This window comes from Melopsittacus undulatus, chromosome 7, assembly GCF_012275295.1.
Source record: "Melopsittacus undulatus isolate bMelUnd1 chromosome 7, bMelUnd1.mat.Z, whole genome shotgun sequence".
In the NCBI taxonomy this organism is placed as follows: domain Eukaryota; kingdom Metazoa; phylum Chordata; class Aves; order Psittaciformes; family Psittaculidae; genus Melopsittacus; species Melopsittacus undulatus.
The window spans coordinates 39,782,758-39,804,884 of record NC_047533.1 but is presented as its reverse complement, the minus strand read 5'-3'; the positions used below and the strand labels follow the sequence as shown (position 1 = coordinate 39,804,884).

General features: G+C 37.6%; 1 protein-coding gene across 6 annotated transcripts in view; it reads left to right on the top strand.

Moving 5' to 3' along the window:
- Positions 1-22,127, top strand: part of CLCN3 (chloride voltage-gated channel 3) — a 63,178-nt gene that overhangs the window by 10,773 nt on the left and 30,278 nt on the right. For 4 of the 6 annotated variants that reach the window (XM_005145514.4, XM_005145512.4, XM_031045796.2 and 1 more), the window contains exon 2: positions 429-604. In XM_005145514.4, coding sequence (XP_005145571.1) covers positions 445-604 — 160 coding nt within the window. In that variant the 5' untranslated portion in view covers positions 429-444. Of the gene's footprint in view, positions 1-428; positions 605-14,219; positions 14,395-22,127 lie in introns of those variants that run through there. The other 2 variants (XM_005145515.3, XM_005145513.3) reach the window with 1 other exon arrangement.

The following is a 22,127-nucleotide window of genomic DNA, read 5'->3' as shown; positions in this document are numbered from 1 at the left end:
CCAATAAATATTTCTGCTGAGACTTACAAGAAAATGTCTTTATTAGATGAAAAGACTGTATGTGACTTCCAAACTTGGTACAGTAATTAAAGACTAAGCAGACTTTAGCCATGTGCTCAGTATGCATCAAATGTAATAATAAATCATTAATACTGAAAGTGAAACACTTCTGTGATGATGACATTGAGCTAAGGAGAGCCCAACGAAGGGGATAAAGAAGCATAATGCAGAAAAAATTACTCAAGATTTGTGTAAAGTGTTCTCTATATAAAATGTTCTGTATTATTGCTATGTTTTTTGTAACTTGTAGTATTGTGACCTTACTATTTTCCCCTCAAAACATGAAATAAACTTTTGTTTTATTTGATAGAAACTTCTCAATCCTTTGTCCATATTCAAATGGAAAATAACTAATCTTCTTTATATAGGTTATAAAGCAGCTAAATGGAGTCTGAACAGCTGTTTCATAGAGGCTACTATCGAAACAGTTACAACAGTATAACTAGTGCAAGCAGCGATGAGGAGCTTTTAGATGGCGCAGGTGTAATTATGGACTTTCAGACCTCAGAAGATGACAACCTCTTGGATGGTGATGCATCGATTGGTAAGTTAATATCCATTTCAGCTTAAAATTTTCTTTTTTTTCCTCTTTTTGTGATTTTTGTGGTTTTTTTCTTCTTCTTGTTTTTAATAAACAAAACTAACCCTTTTTCATTGCTAACTAATGTTTCTCTTTACCTAATCTGATCTTCAGAGGGATGCATTAACAGTGACAGTGACTGGACATTTTTCAGTATGCTTGCCTAATAGTTACATTGTATGGGCTGACTTCTGATACAAGGCAGATACTAACTTCTGAACCCTTGTCAAGTAGGGGAAGGATGGCTATTCTGCAGCTACCTGTCCATTCTCTGCTGCAGCAGGATTTTTCAAGTATCACTGTCTTAAATGTTTTTTTTGGGCAGAAATTGTCAGTTTCTGTAAATCATTACTTCTAGAGATAAATCTGTTTCAACTTGGATTGTCTTCAGATCTGTAAAATGGAGGCAAAACCGTTTAAAGTAGAGGTGGTGTTAAAGCAACAGATAAGGCCATGTGAGTCCAGCTTGCAGCTAGGTGAAAGGTTGCAAAGAAAGCTTTCTACTGTGAGCTCTGATAAATGTACTGAGGTAATACAAATGAGAAAGGACTGGGAAGCTCTTCCTCCTTGTTTTTGTTTGGGTTTTTTGCTTGGGTTTTTTTTTATTAACAAAACAGTCAAGGGAGTGAAAGCATTAATGTTCTCCTACCAGTGGTCAAAGAGGGGAACAGAAGGAGGGAAGAACAGTAATTTCTGCTTGAGATGGTAAACTTGGGTAAATATATACTCTTGTCATTTCTTCTTGTTTAAAATTAAACTCAGCATCTTGAGTTTTCTTATCACTCTTTCCTGCCTCGTTAACATTCAGTTGTCTTCCTTCCATGCAAGGTCTCTTCCTTCATGCGTTTTCCCTTTGCCATGCTTAGCAATTGGATGTTGGCATTGTACTAGATAGTTGCGTAACATCATTGTAAGCATTCTTCTTGTCTCTGTGCTTCTGTCTAATCAAATATATCTTGAATGTGCAGTTATTTAACTTGTATACCAATACAGGTATCAAGAGCCAGGACACCTTCAATCTACATAAAAATGTCTTCTGCCAAATTACTTAGATAACACCAGCACGATGAAGTCAAGCATTTAATAGTTTGGTAATTACTAGACAAACAATTGGCTTCTGTGTGTAATATTTTGTTGTGGATATCTGACATCTCTAATAAAGTGAGTGCCTTGCTTGTTTAACATAATATTTGCAACTTGCACTGGAGGTCTGAAGCTGCTCTTGGTTATCATTTTTATAAATCCACTCCATCACTTCAAGCTTGAAGGAGAAATAAATTTGCAATGAAATAAATAGTTTCTGCCCTTCTTGTGAAATTAGTTTCTTAAATTGAGTCCAAACAGATGAGGTGGTTATTTTGTTTGCAGTGTCAAAAGCAATGCTAATTGCTGCACATGCCAGCAGCCCATCTCGCATTGTGATGCTGAAATATTAGAATGTGCACTAGAACACAAATATTAAGTTGTGGGGTTTTTTATTGAAGTTGAATTTTTTGCTAATAGGCATTAGCAAATAGACATTAGATCCAATTCTGGTCACTTGATAAGAAGCATTTCTTGTAAATCATAGTGAATCGTGTAAAATCATAGTAAATATTAGTAGCTCAGAATGTGGTGTAAATTTTTATTTCAAAGTGGCAAGAACATAATTAAAAAAAAAGTTTTAAAGAAACTTCCATGTAGGAGGTGAACATTAGTGTTTCTTATTCCTTAGGTTTCCAAGTATGTAAAGGTGTTTTTTCTTACGTGTTTTAAATCGGCAAATTGTGGCAGGATCAAGCACTTTCTTGCTGCACTGCATGTGTCCTTTTTACAGTCCTCTATGACTCATTTAGCATCAAGTGTTTGTTTTGTTTGTTTGTTTTAATTATTATTAAAATACTTATGTCCTCTAATCATCTCTTTATTAATGTATTTTGTTCAGTCTAATCCAAGTACAGATGCATTCATTGTAAAGAAACTGTTCTACCTCCTGAGGAAGAGCAGACCATCCCAGTAACTAGATGATCCCATGCTTCTTAACACAGAGGCGCTCCGAAGCATGATGTGAATACAGGGGTATTAGGTCTAGCTCTGTGCATTAGCTGGTGAACCCTTCCAAAAGCAGGAACTCTGGTTAAGCATGTAGTTTGTGATTTTTTTAAGTCTGTAACACTGGAAGAGTTTGTAACCCTGGTTTCTTAGCAACATGAACAAAAATTGCATTAATGTGTCTGTACTTAAAATGATTGTGGAAATGATGTAGTTAAACTGAAAGCTGCATAGCTGCGGAGTATATAAGCTTGGAGTACAAATGAGCGCAGACATGAATTTACCCCAATCTGGATAAGTTGCATGGACAATAATATTCACTGTAAATTTGCAATTTATACAATAATATATAGCATTTCGGATTTTTTTTTTAAAGAGACCATGCAATGATGAGAAAATAAAGATTATTTTTTCTTTTTTTTGCGAATGAAAATTGAACTATAAACTGCACATATATTATGCAGATAGAAAGCTAACATTATGGAATTTCTAAAGTAATTATTGTTTTCCCCCTCATTCAGAGGGCAGTAGATTAATGGAAGGAGTCTGCTTTTTTCAGTAGGCTTCATAAGTCCCTAGGCTGTCAGGACAGCAGCCCTATAAAGCCAGCACAGTATTGCCATTCACATTACCACTTGTACTTAACTGAGGCTTACAAAGCCATTGGGGCTATTACTCAGTGGTGAATATGCCGTCTGTTGAAAGCATGCAAAAATGGGATGACAATGGGAAAGAACACTAATGATATATATGCTACTTGTCTTATGTAGGAAATTCCTTGATACTATATGGGACCAAACAAGTGGCTGTTAACTAAAAATGGTATTCAGAAGGTCTGATGTGGACTTTTAGGTATCTTTTAATATTTAGTTGATAGAGATGTGTGCCTTTTTAGTGTCACCTCTGATTAGCATTTTAAGTGGTTTTGTGGAGTTCCATGTGGAGGATTCACCATTATTTTACAAAACAATGCTGTACAACAATCTTGTTTCTCTTGACACCATCTGAAAGCGTGTATATGACTTTCCTTTATTGTGTCATATGAGAAGAATACAGAAAATTGTGAATATGTAGTATTATATACTAAATGTATAAATATGTATAATTATATATATAGTATATCATATGTCTGTTATATTCTTCAGTAGCTGTTTTCTTTGCATAAGTTTCAGACTTTTAGTGGCAGCATGATGGAGATCAAATAAGTATAATGAATTTATAAATCCTTTGACTGTAGAGTGTGTTTTAACATGCTAAATAATTAAACTGCTATGCATGTGGAGGCTTGAATGATTTGCACCAAAGCCCTGCCTGGAAGAGATACTACCTGTCAGCTTTGATCAAAACTTGCTTTTGCTGCTTATCCAAGCTAATCTCTTTATGGTACTTAAGTCAGTGTTTTTTCTTGTTAAACTGCTGTCTAATGAGAAGTATGGTGACATTATACTGGTAACAGAAGTATCTGCCTCTTTGTAGGGAGGACATCTTACCAATGCTTGTACATGCAATGTACTTCCATGCAAGCAATATAGAGATCATTTTCATTGTGGCTTATCTATGTTTTATTTTTAGACTGTTTGCCCTGCTTCTTGCTAGGTCAATTTAAACATGTTATACTTACCACTGAAGAGCTATCAGGTCTTTAATAGTTAAGTCATGTAAGCTAGTATTTACTGGTTTAAATTTTATAGGAGGAGATTTATCCTATTTAGTTTTAAAAAATTAGTTGCACTGGGATAGTTCATTGTTTTCCAACACTTTAACACAGGAAAGAAAATAAAGAATTCCTTCTAACCAGAAGTGAACTCTCCAGAACTAACATATATTATCAGACTAATATTTTAATTGGGGGATATGGTTAGGAAGGTGAAATGTCTAATCCATTCTTTTTCTCTCAGTATTGTCTTGTTCCTGTCTCTGAAGTTTGAGACACAATTCTAGGCTGTTGGCTGGGGCTTGAAGGTTGTAACAAGTCTCTTCAAAAGTTCAAACTTTCTCCTTTTATGACTGAAGGTTAGCCAACTAGTGAGGTGAAACTGAGAGCTCTTTGTAATTTTACTCATGATTGAGGGCTGTTTATGGAATGTGAGAGAGGACTGCATCAGTGTGCACTTCTTTTTTTAAGTGTAGGACAGGCTCAGCAGGAGGTAGATTTTGGTAATGTCACACTGAAACTTTTTCTGGGCACTGCCTGAAATCATATGGTTAAACCATATTTTCAGGAAAAATGGTTTGCAAACAAATGAACTCACTGGTGTTTACATCTCAAGGTACTTTGATCTTCCTGTGGGACTCTGAGTCCTGAATGTGCTTGGCATTCTTTTCAATAGCTATAGTGCTTCCTTCTTCAGTTGAAGGAGCTTAGTTGCTTATATTGTGACTTCAGTGTGGAGACAGTTTACAGTCTGGCATATGGTGTTAACATAAAATTGGCAATAGTTAACCTTAATATGACAACCTGTAAATTGGTAATTCAAAAGCTGGTGCTACAGCCGCTGCTATCTTCTTGCAGTCAATGATAGCAGTGCCATGAAAAAAAAACTATGCCAGCAGGTTGTGGTGTGAAAGACTGCAGGAGTCCTAAACTGGCCTTACCCAGGAGTTAGTCCTTTGCTTAAAGTGAGAGACCAAACCAGTCAATCTTCAGTGCCCTAAATACTGACATTAAAAATATATTACATACATATTAGTTCACAATGTACGGAACTAATATTATGGTATTATTTGGTGAACAGAATGTAATTTTTAAGAAGTGTGGCTGGTTCTCTATAATCAAGAAATTCGTACCACATCAGATGTTAATTGATCAAGCAAGATCTAGACAGTTATCTTTTCCAACAGTAAATGAATGTCCTTTCACATGTATGCTTGTTTCTGTTTAGCTATTACAGGTTATAAAACCAAGGAAGAATACAAAGAAAAGAATAAAATAACTTATTTCCTGCATAAAGAGCTGAAGTTCCTGTTATATTCTTTATGCATGGAAATTGCATTAACGGATTCTTCCTGTTGTCCACAACTGATACTTAGAAGGGTCTTCAGAAGCATTTTGCACCATTGGCATTGTTTTGTTTTCCATCCATGTGGTATAAAACTGACTTGACTGAGCAGTCCTTATGACAGTTTGACATATCTCTCCCTAAGTTACATACAACCTATTTTCTGGGTTAGGAATATTTGCATTAAAGGGCTTACTGTTCTCCTTAAGTAAGTAATATATTTGCTCTCAAATTATGCCATAAAAATTGAAGCATAAAATTACTTGCTCCAATCACAAGGGCAGTTATGGGGCACAGCTAGTTTATTTTGACTAGTTAAGTTGTCAGTAACTGGTTATAATTTACTTTTTCCTGTAGAATTGTATAGCTGCAAACACTTTGCGTATGCTCCATGCTACTAATGCAGCTAAACACAGGATATGTGACAATACAGAACCACGTTTTCTTTTACTTTTTTTATGTAATGCGTGAAGTTATTTTTGTTCATTATTGAATTAGGTTTCATCATTTTGCAAAACACACAAGCGTGTGCATTTCCAGTCAGCTGCTCAGGAAGAAGATGAATCGTACTACTAGTAGTTTATTCTTTCCATCTTTCTGATATTATATAATCTTGTTGGTTTCCTTCTGCAGCATTACTGAAGTGCTTAAAGCATGCTAGCTTTGTTAACAGATGCTGCTAAGGCAGTTATCATCAGCTTGACAGCCTGGTGTAATGTTCTAAGTATGTCCTTCTCCCAGGCGCACAATGTATGAATAGCATAAGATGAAAGGATGAAAGCAGAGGAAAGTGATGGCATATATATAGGTATGTAGAAAGAAGAGTCTGATTTATACAATAAAATAATTAAATCCAATATGACTGTAAAGTCTCCAGATAATAAAGAATCGATTTTCACTACAGTTTTAACCAATATTTCATTTATTCATTTTACCTTTGATTTGTTTTCTCAAGCCAACCAAAGGAGGCACATGAGATTTAAACTAAACTGATATCAGGCTACACTCTTGTTTCCTACCTTTGAGAATATTCTTGGTTGCAACACAGTGAAGTGAAAGCTTTTCATCTGCTTGGATTAAACCAAGATGTCATTCTGGAAGAGGGTATCATGATGTCCCTGAAACACTGGAACAGCTGTACTGGGTCAAACCACAGATCCACCTAGCTCAGCAGCCTGTCTCTGACAGGGGTCAAAAGTCAGTGCCTAAGGAAGGGTAAAAACAAAGTATGTGATAAGCATCTGAGTACTTGTACGGCAGGTTTGTATAGCTGACAGCCTCTCTTAACCGAGTGGTAGCTTTTAGAGTTTTAGTCCTTATCAGTGGGTTTTTCTTCCACTGACTGTTTCTTGAAGAAATTCTTTGGCACCCACACTATCCTTTGGCAAGCTCTAACAGCTTAGCTACATTTTATGTGAAGAACTGCCTTTTTTTCTCTATTTTGAAAATTCAGATATAAATACTACTAAGAACAGCTGTAACTGCCAAAGTCCTGCCTAGGCTAACATTCTGTCTTAGCAGGGACTGACACATGGACTTCCTTGTCACTCACCCTTGTGCAGAATAAAAAGCTTTTCTTTATGGGTTTTTTTTTTTTCTGATGTTGATAGTTGCAGCTGTGAAAAATCTCTGCTGATACATAGGGGTCTTAGGGGATATTATTAGCCTACTGAAATGAAACTGTTGTTGATACAAAAAGGTTTCATATGAAACTAGGACAGGGTGACCTGAAACTAGGATGACTTGATGGTCTTGCCAAATACAGTCTGATAAGGCGTGTCATGAATTGGCCGTATGCAGGTAGGAACTAACAAGATTAACATATGGACAGCATGGGGCTATCACTGAAAGGTGGTAGGCCCTCTCCCACTTCTAAGAGGAGAGAATTATGTATTGCTATCTCAAGTTTCAGAGCAATGATTTACTTACAGGAAATCAGTAAGCAGGTCTATTTATTAATGACCAGTGTGAGGTATTAAATTGTTTATAGCTTGTGTTTTGCTATGCCTGTATATAATGTATACTTATTAACACAAATCTATTGTCCTTGCTCTTGTCCCTTGTAAAGGTCATCTAAAACAATAACTGTCTTTAGAACTCTGTTACTGGAAACAAGTAGTGAAAATTAGTTTCCTTATGCTGCTTGTTTCTTTCCCTCCTTAGTTATCTCCTTTCTAGGCTAAGGACTTCTGGTTTGCTCAGTTGGACCTTGCAGCTATCTCATGCCTTGGAGCCTTTTCACTGCCCCTTTCTCAACCTTTTCTCATGTCTGTAACTAAGGGAAGGGATCAGAACTTGACTCAGTATTTGGAAGATGGACATGTCATGGAAGTAGAGTAGCCAGTTTTATTCTGACCTCTGCTGAGTACAGAGCTCATAGTTTCATGGAATTCAAATACGCTTGTCAAGGTACAGTATTATGTGTTAACAACATACAATGTTGCTGTTGGCACTGTGTTCATGCAACTTATATGGAGAAGATCTTCTTGAAGATAGAAAGTAAGCTTAATATATAAGGATCTCTAGGGAGGAATACATATTGGTGCTGTAATTTTATCTTCTGCACATACTTTGAATAGCAAGTTGGAAATAGTAGCCAAAAATAAACAATCCTAAACCAGAATAAGAGTAGTCTACAGCAGATAAAACCCATTTCCTTATATGCATTTAGATAAGAGGAAAAACAAAATGCTGGCATTAGCAGAATTCTGACTAGTCCTAGGAAAGGGAGAAGTAAACTTTCAGAAAGCTGCTAAGTAAGCCAGGATCACTTTCTACTAAGGATGCCAAATTTTCCTGTTGGTAAGTTATAACTAGAGTTTTAGCAGATAGGAGTGCAAGGAAAGGACAGGTATGCAAAGGTGAAAAAGCAGCAGGAGTACTTTCATAGTAAAAGTTTACTCTGTAAAGAGAAAAAAAAGGTAGGAAGTAGTTAAGAGGCTCTTAGAAAAAGCAACTTGTTTGCAGAAACTAGCCTGCTTTTTCTTTCTGATTAGTACAATAAAATATATTTTTTAGTGTCTCTGTAAAGCTGATCAATTAAGGGAAAAAAAAAAGGGAAAAAAGAACCCCCCCCTTACAGCTGATAGCTGTATGTAGTTTGCAGATGTCAGGGATTTTCTTCCAGTATCATTAGGTTACAGATCAAGGAGAACTTGATGGACAACCCCAGAAAGAAGCGAAAAGCCAACTGAAAAGTGTAGTCTTGCCTTCAGTGTTTTGAGCTGAGATGCCAAAGCAGTCTTTAGAGACCAAAGGCTTGGGGTTTTTTTTCCGTTTATTTTTTATTTTGGGGGTTTGTATTGCATCATGATTTCATTATTTCCTCTTCTATTTCTTTCTTCCCCTGCCCTACAGTTTTGCCTGGCAGTGGGGAGCATTTACTCCAATTTTATTCACAGTGGTTTCAGCCGTGCTGTGGGGAAGTCAGTCCTAGAATTGATTACACAACGTGCTTGTGGCTGCATGACCTGCTCTGCTGCATTCTGTTGCCTGATTGGTTTTGACTTCAGTTACCATCTTCAGTGTCTGGGCAGTGAGTAAAAGGACCACTGGAAGTTACATAATACTGTAGCAACATAATTCAAGAACCTGAGTTTGGCCTGTGAAGAAACAAGCTTATTAGTCAGGATATTGGAATAAAGCATTCTCTGCTGGGTGAAATGATTGTGAGCAAAGTTAACTAACTAATTTGTGGGAAACAATTATGAAAAAAATGTGATTAAGAAGGTACTTTTTTCTGTATAATAAAATGCAAACAAAAAGAATCTTATTGTGTATTACTATTAAGCGCATTCCTCTGGGATTTTTTGACTCCTGTTTTGTTTAAATCCCATCTGCCTTGAACTGTCCAACAGCATATGCTGTAAATTTGTTTACTTCTGCTTTTTACATTGTATTTGGGCTGAAATTTTTCCTGCCATTGTCTGTCTGCCTTATTGAGGCCTTTGATGAGGTGGCAACGGAAATGGCTTAATGGAGTCTTCTGTATATAGTCTGATACAGAGTTGGGAGCCTTTTGCCAACACCACTGGTCAAGCACAGAGTTCTTTATGTTTGTTTCATCCTGGGCCATGTCTAAGGGCTGCAAGATTAGTAAACTGAGACAAGTTAGGAAAAGATGTCGAGATGGTAGAGGGATTAGACCTGGGCTTAATTTTGGCTGCATAGATTAGAGAAAAGGGTAAATGAAAGAAAAATTAAAAAAAAAAAGGCAGCAGAATAAAGCTGGAAAGAGGGGGAATGTAAGGAAGAGGAATGGGACACAGTAGGTTTTGAGACACTTTGTGTATACTTGTAAATGGATGCTTCCAGGCCCATCATTCTACTGTGGGTGCATAGGAGTTAAATTCTGTTCAGAATGGTTGGAGTGGTACCTGTTGTGAGGAGTGCTCTTTTTATTATGTAGCATTTTTCAAGAGAACATTATCTTCTAGTTCTGCTGAAGGAGAAGCTTTAGTTTTGAATAATAATAGGAGAGAAAAATTACAGTTAAGAGACAAATCTTTTTGCATGAATCATGCTAACATTTGTAATCTTCAGACACACTTTTGACATCTCTTCTTAAATGAAATCATTCAGCATCCCCAGTCTTGCATTTGGAATTTCAGAAAAGATGCAATTTTAATTTTCACTACCTGCTGCAATGAAACTAGATAGTCACCAAAATAAACCAAGTAATTGAGGGAATTGAGAAAATATGTTTGGTTTGTATGTAACAAGGTGCTTGGCTGTCTTCCTTAAACCTGGCTTGCTTTTTAATAAAATTAAATGATGGAATAGCACTTCAGAATTAAGGTCTTCCCTCCATCCTTAGATAAGCAGGCTGCCACACCTCTGTGATGCTCCTCTTTTTACTGGCCTTGTTCTGTCACATCAAGACACCTTTCTTTGCTTAGCTGTACCTGTTTTGTGTGACCTCCGACTTTTCTTATGTTTTCAGATATTTTGAACATGTTTCTTCTCTCTCTCTATAAGGGAAAAGATAAAGTGTGAAGGGAGGATTAAGGTATCTTTCCTCAGCATGCTTTAAAAGGTGTGTCACCCATATATGTTATATTTTTAGAGCAATGGGCTTAAAGCCCTTTTCTGTTAAAATAGATGTGTATAAGTGGTGGTGAACAACAGTATGTGCCTGTTGAGAACAATGGGAGCACTCAGATGTGTGAAGTTATTTGGGCATGGAGAATTTCTGGGATTGAGGCCTTAGTCTTTAAGTACTGTGATGAAATCTTGAAAGTAAACTGCTTTACAAACGTACTGTTTGGGCAGGGGTTCTTCTGTGTCCTAAATTGGCCATTTTAAGAGATTCTCAATCATTGAAAATAAGGCTATTGTAAAACTAAGTTTTGGCCTTACAGCAAGTGTTCATAATGTTATGTACTCCCAAAACATGTAGTTAACAAGAGGCACCATTTCACTTAACTACAATTGTGGAATTTGCCGAACTTCACAGCAGAAATAAAATTGTCAGGCAGATAAAAGTCAGACAGTATTTCAGACCAGATAGAAAAAGATAAATTGGAAAGATTAAATTGTATAGACTTTTAGATTTTGTTTGTTTGTTTTTTAAAGGGCTTAACTAGGTCAGGTTAGCATACATAGTATCTTTCTGTCTTTCACTTACACCCTCCCCCTGAAACAACCACCCACCTCTCATGGTGTTGTAGGAAAGAGCATACACACAGTGGTAGTGGTTATGAACCTTGAGAACAAAAGCTACTGATAATTGAGAAGGGAAAATTACTTCTGACTTTTAAGACTAGACAAAGGACTATATTTGGCATGCAGTCTGTAGGCAGTGACCTTGAAAGAGTTGTTATTTCGTATTAGCTGGACTTCTGAAATTTATATAACAAGTTGTATCCTATGTCACAGACTGTCATTATTTTTCCTCATATCTAAAGTTTATCAGCTGTGCCCTCCAACTAGTTATACCTTTTATGTTTTCCAACTCGGACTGAATTTTAGACTTGTGTAGAAATTTTGCCTCTGCCTTAATCCAGTGAACAAGTTTCAGCTAACAAGTTAGACATTTCTTTGCTGTGACTGATTCTTATAATCAGTTCTGAGATATTCCAAGCCTTCAGTAACCACATTAAACTCTTAAACTTCTGGTGATCTTCTATACTGTGTTAATACAAGTCCTTTATATCCTTTATTTCACATTCTGTCAAATATGGAGCTGAATTTATAGTGTTGTCTTCTATAATTGACATACAATAAATGAACTAACAGTTCACTCTGTACTAATTCTTTATTCAGTTTACAAATGTTGTATTTCTTCCTCCTGTTAATTACTTTATTTAGAGCCTTATGGTAAGATTACAGACTCTTTGCAAGTGCTGTTGAGATAAGGAGTTGAGAATGCTATGGGATTTCTGTTGTACTTCTCCTTAAATCAAAATAATGTGAATAATTTAAAATTCAGAGGTACTTGGGTTTGTTTTGTTAAGAGGCAAAATGAATGGTGAGAATGCGTAATGGCTCTGAAAGCCACTTTTGGATGTTCAGGATCTTAAAGTTCTGTTGCTCATGTTGAAAAGGTGATTGTAAGAGGTCACTCTTCAGAGAGCATTTCCTTGGACAGAGACAGCAAATGGAGATATCTGTTTAACTTGGTGGAAGACACCAGTGATTTAGAACTAAGTATCTGTGGCTCAGGGGTTCCCTTTGCCTTGGACATAGATAGTCTTTAAGTTTTTAAAACATATTTTGCTGCGTGCTCTTTTGTTCCCCCCATTATTCTCACATTTATGAAGATACCAGCATTTTCAACATTTGTACTGGAGCCATATTCTTAAGATTTAATACCTTGATAAATCTGTGAAGTAAATTTAATATCTATATATGTCCTACTCTGTGCTCAAAAAGATTATTTAAAGTACACAGTTTGTAGCACTGGCTTCTAAAATAAATACCTTTTCTAAGACCATACTTAGAAAATTATTTAAGAAACTAATATATTTGAAAGCTAAAGTAGTTGTCTGTCACACTTCCACGAGGGAGAAGCATACATAATAAAATTAATTTCTGTCCCTGTGTCCTGTTTGAGTGAAACTGAAGCTGGGCCTTGGTGCTGCAGGCATGCAGTATTCTCAGCTTCACCAAGCATGAACAGACTCAGTGAGGACCCCTCAGTAATGTCAGTCGCGTGTGTTTGTGTGCATACACACACAGACAGGTGTTATAGGGCGGCAGTATGGTGAATGACTTGCACGTCCATTTTCAGAGCATGAAAGCATTTTTTTTTCTTTTATGTATTTTGACAAAAATGAATCTCTGAAGCTGAAGTGATAGTGTGGTTAATACGTGATGTTTTACTGAAGCAGAACACTCGTAATGACTGGGGAGACAATAGTTCTGTATTACTTGCTGGAGGGAAAGAAAAAAAAAACTTACTGCTTATTTCTTTACAACTAAATTAACTATGAAAACCTCACATAAAGTATTTTTCTTATCAGGAAGTGCAAGATAGGAGCAGTATGCAATCATACAGTCAACATATGTTAATGTATGGATACAATATATAATAACATCTGTTTCAAGTGCAAGCAATTATGTGGTCAGTTTAAGATTTCCTGTCTTTAGATGCTGGTTATTTGAAGTGCTTGGGGTTTGCCAAAGCTGTAACAGTTACTGTTTGATGTTGTGTCACGTGGATGCCTTGGTTAGCATTCATGTGGGTTGCTGCCTATTTTGAGGCTGTGGCTTTCCAGAGACTTGAAATGTTTTGTAAATGTGTAATGTAATCCAAGCTGAATTAGGGATTTGTGTTATGGTTGATCTCCTCCCCCTAAGCTTTTTAATAGGAGTATGGATGTTACGCAGTTGTAACATCGACATGATCATCACAAAAGCATTGAAGATGCTGGAGCTTAGCGGCTGGCTGAGAGCAGGTTATGTTGTACTTTCGTGCTGGTAATCGTTTTGATGTTGGAAAAGAGTAACTAAAATCATCAGGACTCAGTCCTGTCCCCCCTCACTCTCCACCCCCCGTCAGGGTAATACACGAATTAATGAATTTTTCTTTCCAAATACAATGTGATTATAACTGTTTAGAAAGCCTCGGTTTGTGTGGCTCCAGAGAAGTGAACAAAGGGAGGGCGAGTATATTTAGTTGGAGGTTTGCCTTTTTAACGGAGCCGGTTCCCTACCGCTCACTTGTTGGAGGCTGGCAGCGTTGGCAGCTTCACCTGTGCAGGTGAACTTGTGCCTCCGACCGTGTGCCCGTCCCCTGGACGGCTCCCTTTGACAGCCAGCTCGGGCGGGGGTGGCGAAGGGGCCGGAGACAGCTGCGCACCGGAGGGCTGTGCCTCTTCCGTAAACTGGGAACGGGCTCCGCGCCTCTTCTTCCTGTCAGCGGTCGGATACGTGGCTTCGTTTTCCTGTGCAGATGACACAATCCGCACCCAGCGGGAGGTGCAGGTAGCGGGGCCGCGCCCGCCGCCCGCGCAGCCACTGGCAGCGGCTGCGGCCGCCCAGCGGTGACATCAGCGGCGGCGAAGCCCCGGTCCTGCGCCAGGGCGGCGGCGCGCAGCCGGGTCCCGGGCAAACATGGCAGCGGCCCCCGCGGCCGCCCTTGCGTGAGGCATGCGGCGGCCCCTCTGAGCCCGCCAGCGGGCTTGCGGTTCGTCATCTCCATGGATGCCTTTTCCGATCCGTATCTGCCCTACGATGGCGGGGGAGGAGACGGCATTCCGCTCAGGGAGTTGCACAAACGAGGTATGCCGAATTTACGTTGGAGCGACTTGTTTGCATATCTGGACGTGCGGGAGTGCTGTTCGGATCTGAAGCAGAGCTGTAGAGGCTTGTTAATTAGCGCATGGCTTTGTTTCGCCAGCCCGGTGCTTTTTGTAGGATTCAGTTCTGCGTGGTTCCTGTGCTGGCAGTGATTGTGTTCTCTGGGCAGATCAGCCCTGGTTCACGGCTCGTTGGCCTCTGACTCCATCTTCCATATGTGGCAGTCTGTCCTCTCTCTTTTTGCTTTTTAATCAATAAAAGGCACAAACACCCCCCACAAAACAAAAAACACAACTCAGAACTGTGGCTGTAAATGACCATGACCAGATTGGCAAGAGTTTAATAAATAGGATGTTTTTGATGCCTTTCACTAACTTGAATAGGAACTGTGTTTGTCTAGCTTTGAAGTTTCTGTGCATACGTGCTTTTGGACTTAGCTCTTTGTTGACTTCTTTGCTATGTGAAGGCAAAGCTGGACAATTGTAACATGTCAGTTAAGCCGATACTGACAAGCTCTTAAGAAACTGGAGCTTTGTGGTAGGTTCTTTACACTGTTGCTTGAAAGGAAGCAGATCTAAAAAGAAAACACGGTTGTTAATGTTCAGGGAAAGAATCATTTGAGCTTGCCTTTTGTTTCCTACTGCAAATTAAAAACAATCTTCTACGAAGATTTGGTTTTGTACTGAGAGAAGTGGTAGTAGGAATAAATTAAAATTATGCATTCGGATTCTGACAAAGTAAGTTGCTTGGTTTTTTTCTTGGTTGTATTTGATGGTTATACCTTGGTGTTTAAAAAGAGTAAATTGAAGAACATTCTCACTTAAGTTTTGTTTAAAATGGCTAATCTAAAATTAGAAAGTTGTCAACATGTATGACTGTTTACAATGGCATTAGAGAGGAGGGAGGCTGAGAATAAAGAGACACTTTGCATAGAATTATTTTTTTGCTCTCCATCTTCATGTATTGTTTCAGCTTTCCTCATAAACTCTTATTTCTGTAAATGATCACAACTCTTTATGTTCTATAATCACACCTTTATATGTTCTGTAAACAGACCTTTTTATGTTCATCTGGAATTTTCATCAGTGTTTTAGTAATTTACATAAAAGGCTAATTGATGTCTTTTTATGATTCTTAGAATGTTTTTCAGCATATTTTAAGAATATCAGCAAGTTCCAATACGGTCTGTTTTAAGACAAGCAAATTTTTCTGTGCCCCAATCATTGTTATATAGCAAATGCTGGATAGTTTTCTAACTCAGATTTTAGGATGGTATTTTCTTCAAAAATTTGCAAGGTATGAGTTGAAGATCTTTTATCCATGCTCTACAAATACACAAAAAGAAGGTGCAGAGAAGACAAAGCCAGGCTCTTTTCAGTGGTGCCTAATGACAGGACAAGAGGTAGTGGGCACACACTGTGACACAGGTGCTTCCCTCTGAGTGTCAGGAACCATGTTTATACTGTGGGAGTGACTGAACACTGTACCAGGTTGCCCACAGAAGTTATGACATCTCCATCCTTGGTAGTATTGAAAAGCTATCTGGACATGGTCCTGGGAAACAAGCTGTAGGGCGGCCCTGTTTGAGCAGGGGGGATGGACCAGGTGATCTCCAGAGGTCCCTGCCAACTTCAACTGCTCTGTGGGTTTAGATTTGTAGGTTGTTGTTATATGAAAACTGCAAACAGCCATGATACTACAGTTTCAGACTTTGCAAATTATAGACATTGAAGTGTGATCAGCTTTATATTCCTGGAATTTGCCAGTTTGTTGTTGATTTTATAATACAAAAAGCAGAGATTTGCAGTGCGAAATAGTGTCTGGCACATTGGAGTATTGCTATTCAACATGCAGTTTACAAATACTGTGATGAAGGTTCAGCTGGGTGTTTCCATTGTGATGACAACCCTTGGAGCCAAGAGAATTCCCAGTTATGACTTGTTCCTTCTTGCAGTTTCATTGAATTCCGTTAGTGCTTTTACTTCCTAAATTCTAATACTGTATTTCAAAGCCAGTGTTACTGGTACTTCTTGCATTTGCTATACTGAGTTTAGAGTAAGAAAAAACAAACAATAAAACCCCAGTAGTGTTACCATAATCTCTTGCAAATCTTAATTTGTCAAGTCCATGTAACTCATGAAAATAGAGTCTGCAGACCAGTTTGCTCCATAGATTTAATCAAAATTAGTGGGTATTTCATGCTGATTTACAGCAGCACAATGTGTTACTGTCATCCAGCTATCAGAGTAAGGCTTAAAATGCTGACAAAACCAGAAATTTAAAGTAAATTCTTGACATTTCTTTATTACCTGTGGGTCTAGAAAAGCATGCTACCAAGATTTTTTTCCCCTTCTGTAGATTTCAGAGCACTTTAATAGCAAGCCAAGACAAAATGGATTAAGATATTTTGAGAAAACAAGCTTTATTGTTAAAGCCTGTGGATTTTTTTTCCCTTATTCACATACTGACAGCTTTTCTGTCCTGCAGAGTAATGATCACGTCATGCAAAACTGCTTTGTAATATCAAAGCGTTTGTTGCACTAATTGACTGCAGTGGCTTACCCCAAGTGGCTGTACCTCAGCAATGATGAAAAGATGCTTTAAATCATTACGGGTCTTTGAGGTTTAATTAATGGCTTTTACGAACATTCAGGGGGATGAAATACAGAGTATTATAATACATTATTATTAAAAGCCTGACCCATTGTTTTGCATTTAGATAATGGGTTTTTTTTTCAGTGCAGATATGCTGTGAAATACTAAATGCTGTGAAACAACAAAATATGTATTTATTGCGCTCATCTTTTAATGATGGTTAATCATCATTACCTCTTTGAAAAAATTAAAGATATAGAATAATTCTTATAAGGAATTCCTTTACCTTGCTCTGTCCTGAGGCTGCTCTTTACATGGTACTAAATACATAGTTCCAGACCTCCTTATCCTCCCTGATATACTTCCATGAAACTGCAGGAACACAGTTCACTTCTACTGTGTCCTCTGGTAACTAGAAGAGTTAAAAGTAGTACTTCTCTCCTCAGAAATGATTTTAAAGTCCTGATTTAGGATTGCATATATTATAAGTAACTGCCACACACACATTTTCATAAGAATTTTTTATATAATAGCCATATGCTGGAGTATATGTGGCGTAAATAAATCATTTGTGTAGCTCAGTTCTTTGCCTGTGGATTTATTTTTTCATAATTTTTGCTTTTTGCAAGTTCCAAATCATCATTTGGCTTGTCTTCCGCCATTGGCAGACATGCTCACACTCTTTGATTCCCCTCCCCCTCTGCTTTTTTTTTTTTCTAAATAAGCATTCATTTTGCTATTCTTTAAAAATCTGTAATCTGAGCAATAGCAGTATAGTGATGAGCTACCAGCAGGAAAAATTGAGCTTCTGCATGAGGGTTGTTAGCTCCCTTTAATTTGTTCCATATACATAAACACATCTTAGATTTTAGATTTTGAAGGTCCTCAAGCAACGTTAATGAATTGCTAATCGACTAATAATCTGCAATTGAGTCAATAGCTGGGAGATGTGAAAATTACACATAGAAAGAGCACACTAAATTTATTTATTACTTAAGTTTTAGAAGACCTAATTTTTTTTAAAGATAGCTCATAGTTCCATTATTGTGCGCCAGTCACCACTGCATGGAGATGGAACTCTATTGCTTAGACTATACAGCTAACAATAACATTGGGGAAACCTCTTCACCTGCTGTGGTAAGTCATGGGTCAGAGGATATATAATACGATAATATCCTAGGAAGATTTTGAGTAAAATGCATACTGAACCAAATCAGATCCTCTACGTGGTAAAAGTTACACTTTTGTACTTTAGGCTGCATTTCAGCTTATGAGCCTCATGTTTAAGAATTAATAATAAAAGTCATTAAAAGACTGGACTTAGTGTGACCTTTGAAGTAAATGGGTGTGAAAGGTGCGTACATATGCTTAGAGCTGAAGTTAATTCCTGCAATTTTATTGGTAGCAGAGGAAGAGGAATAAAATTAAGTTTTAGACTAATTACATGTTCGTGACAGAAAATGTGATGATTATAGTTGTCCAACACTGAGTGCTTTGAGAAAAAGCATTACTTGGAGAAACTCAGCATGGTTGTGGCACTGAATTTCTGCTGCCCTTTGGTTTAAGGTTTCTAGTATAAAAAGGGGATAGGAATTTTAAGTTACAAGTTTAGCAGATTTTAGTTTGGTCATTAACAGAAAGTACTATGAGATATAACTGTGGTTCTTTGTAGGTAGCTACAGGTTATCTGTCTGCATGTGCTCTGTGACAAAGGTTCTCTGTTACCCATACATTTCTTAATTTTGGAAATAAATTTGAGATGCACTATCATCTGAAATACTAGAAAGCTAATGAACAAACCAGGATTATGCCCTCCTTGGGCCTGAACTTGGCCTGACTGTGGTAATCATATTAGCAGAATTATTTTTGACGCATTCTGTCTTTGCCCTCCAAAACAATGTATAAGTAAGTAGCTCTTATGTGCATGCAGCAGCAACACTTAGGAATCTGATTATCCACATTTTTGTTGTTCTGACTTATATTGCTTTGGCTGCTGTTAGATGATGGATTACTTTGCTTTTATAATGGTTGCTTTATCTAACTTTATATATCTAATCCCTTTTATGTTTCTTATCTCCTTCCTGCACTGTTCGTGTTCTATTTAAGTTGTAAAGTTAGTAGTGTAGGGATCGTGAGATTGCCTCACTTCCATACCTGAAGTCCCTATTCATTATAGACATAAATAAATACATACAGTGCATTCTGCCTTTAAGACTACAAGAAATCTGTAATAATAAAGCCATTTTTTCTGCGGCATCATAGAAACAGATGCGTTTCCTCCACCTAAAATAAAAAGCCAAAGCTATTTGTGTTCTTTTAATTATGCTGTACACATTGAGCAGTACTTGACCTTCGCTTTGCTGTCTTCTCAGACTCCTGAGCACTTGCAGTAGACTCAAGTCTTTAAAAGTCTGGGTTTAACTCTGAGGTGCTAATATTCAACTTTCATTTAACTCCTGCTTTTTTGAGAGTTATTTATAAACACAGAATTTGTTTGTTAGGAGAATCAGAGAGCAGGGGTTTGTTTTTCAGTACTTTGGTAAAGCTTTTTTTTTTTTTATCCTGTTCTTCAGAGTGTGCTCTGAGTTTTCCTGTTTCCCACCTATCCAATGTTTTTCTAGCTGATCTTTTTCAGTTCATGTGTAAATACTTTTGTAATTTTTGTATACATTTTCATTGTGGCACAGAGACCAATTTGTCCTTGTAAGCCTTTGATGCAGTTCAGAAGAGTCAACTGGAGAGGCTGAAAATTCATAGTTACACAGAAGAATGTATTACTTGATTACAAAGTCTTTAAAATTATTAATCATCAACAGTAGTGAATGATGGCACTCTGGTGTGGTGTGCTGTGCTCCTCATTCTGAGGTTTAAAAATTACTTCTAGCCAGGAAAAGACAACGGTGCTTAATGACTCTTTTTGAGTGGTTACAGGCAAATTGAAATAACTGATGACTGTTTCTTGTCTTTTTTCTTTTTAATTGAAAGCCTGTATTTTGAGGTCTGAATATGGAAACAGAAAGCAGCTGAGGCACTAACACATATCCCGTGTATACAAATCTTCTTTGTTACAAGTGTAAATGATCCTTATGGTTTGAGTTGCATTCAGGGTGCTTCCCCACCTCCATTCCCCTTGCCACCTAATACCCAAGGACACACGAGTGAAGCAAAGCCTTGGATTAGTGTCTGGGCTCCAGAAAGCTGCAGCCCCTGCTGATTTTAACGCTCAGCATGTTTGGATGGTCGTGTCAGGGAGAGCTTATTCCAGCCTTTGGTATAAACTGATTAGCTTCATTTTCACTCTCAGAGGTGCATTTATTTTTCCCTTCTCCTTTCACAGTGCTCAGAGTAGCACAAATAAAACACACACTGCTGCCAGCCAGAATGATGGCTGCTGAGGGGACTGCTGTGTGGTTGTGCACTGCCTAGAAAAAGGGGTATGTGAGCAGCAGCAAACTAGAGTATTCTTGCTGTAAGCATTAGCAATTATGTAGCTTGTAGAGAAATACCTTTGAGAAATTCGCTCCTACTATTGCTCTGCTCCTGACTCAAATGTTGACATTGTTTATCTGTTGTTGTGTTCACAACTCTGAAGTGTTTCCAGACACAGCCACCTTTGGGAGTTTTGAGCTCTATGAAATGGATATTACTGTATCATGTCTGGATATTAATATTTATATAGAAGTTTTGAATGGTTTCCAGCAGAAAGATGTAATTAAAAGCTAACAAGATCCCAAGGGTGCATTTATGTATTTCAGTATAACTAGTCTGACAGTTAATGTGAAAGAGGGTGGTGAACTTGTTATTCCCTACCTCTTCTCTCAGTTCTGGCTCTCTCATTGGCTGTTTCTCCTCTGACAGCACAGAAGCTTGATTTGTTCTATATAATGGCAGATCTTTTATTTGGTATTTTCATCTGCTTAGTTGGATTAGCATGTTTGCTTGGTTTACTGTGCAGTCGGATCCAAAGGTGACAGAGCTAATCCAAGGGGGAGAGTGGGAGTATGTGATCAGGACCAGGGAGAAAGAGGGGGAGTAAGATCTCCTGTTTGGGTGGCAGCAGATCAGCTCAGCCTTATTCTGTGATTGTGTCCTGAGAGATATGTCTCATTTCATACAGTGGACTAAGCTCATATATGCTCAGTTTGACACAGTGGTGTCTTTAAAATATACATACTATACATATAATAATGCATGTCATTATTATATGTATAAGATGTATATTATATGTTGTATAGAATATAGAAGGGATCTTAAACTATCATAAAATTATTGTCCCTTGTTAACTCTTCTAGTTACCCCCTTGAGCATATTCTTGTCTTTGTTCTGTGCCTTATTTGCTTTGGAGGCTGCAACTGTGTGGATTTGTTCTTTTGGTGATATTGGCTAATTATTCAGATAATCACTTGGTGGAGAACCACATAAAAATCTGTTGTGCACCATTCGGTTACCTAGGATGTAGCATTCTTATTAAATCTTGATGTTTCTCTTCTCATTATTTATGTAAGAAAAGAATGAACACTGCATACAAGGAAGGAGTTGGGAATGATTGTTTAAAACAGTTACGTAGGAATCAGGAGCATCAAACATGTTGCAAAACCCCTTTCTTGCATGAAACTCTATTTAGCTTAACTGAAGCACTAGCTTCCTCATTTCTTTAACTCAAGGTATTTTAAGTGTACTTCCAGTGGGATTTTTAAAATCATAAGAGTGTGAAAGCTCTCTAGTTAAAATCGTAGAGTGTGAAACCCACTGCCTTCCTGGAAGAGAGAGCATCAAGGAGAAGTGAAAACTGAGGTCCACTGGCTCTTCATTTCTTCATGTCAGGGACAGGATAGCAGGGACCCAAAGATCTTCGTGATCTGCTAGGTTCCTTCACTGGGGATTGGTTCCAAGAAATCTAAGAGGTGAAAAGTGCAACAGTGTATGGATGTCAGCAACTCATGTTTTGCTTTGTGTTTTAGAATGTTTTATTGTGAAAATTTTTGAACTATACTGAATAGTCAGTAGTGGTCTGCTCATGTTTTAAATGTGTAAGTCCTTGCTGATGTGATTTTATTTTTAAATTAATTAGTGAAAAACTTACCAGGTATTTTTCTTTAAAAATTGACGATTTTAATCAG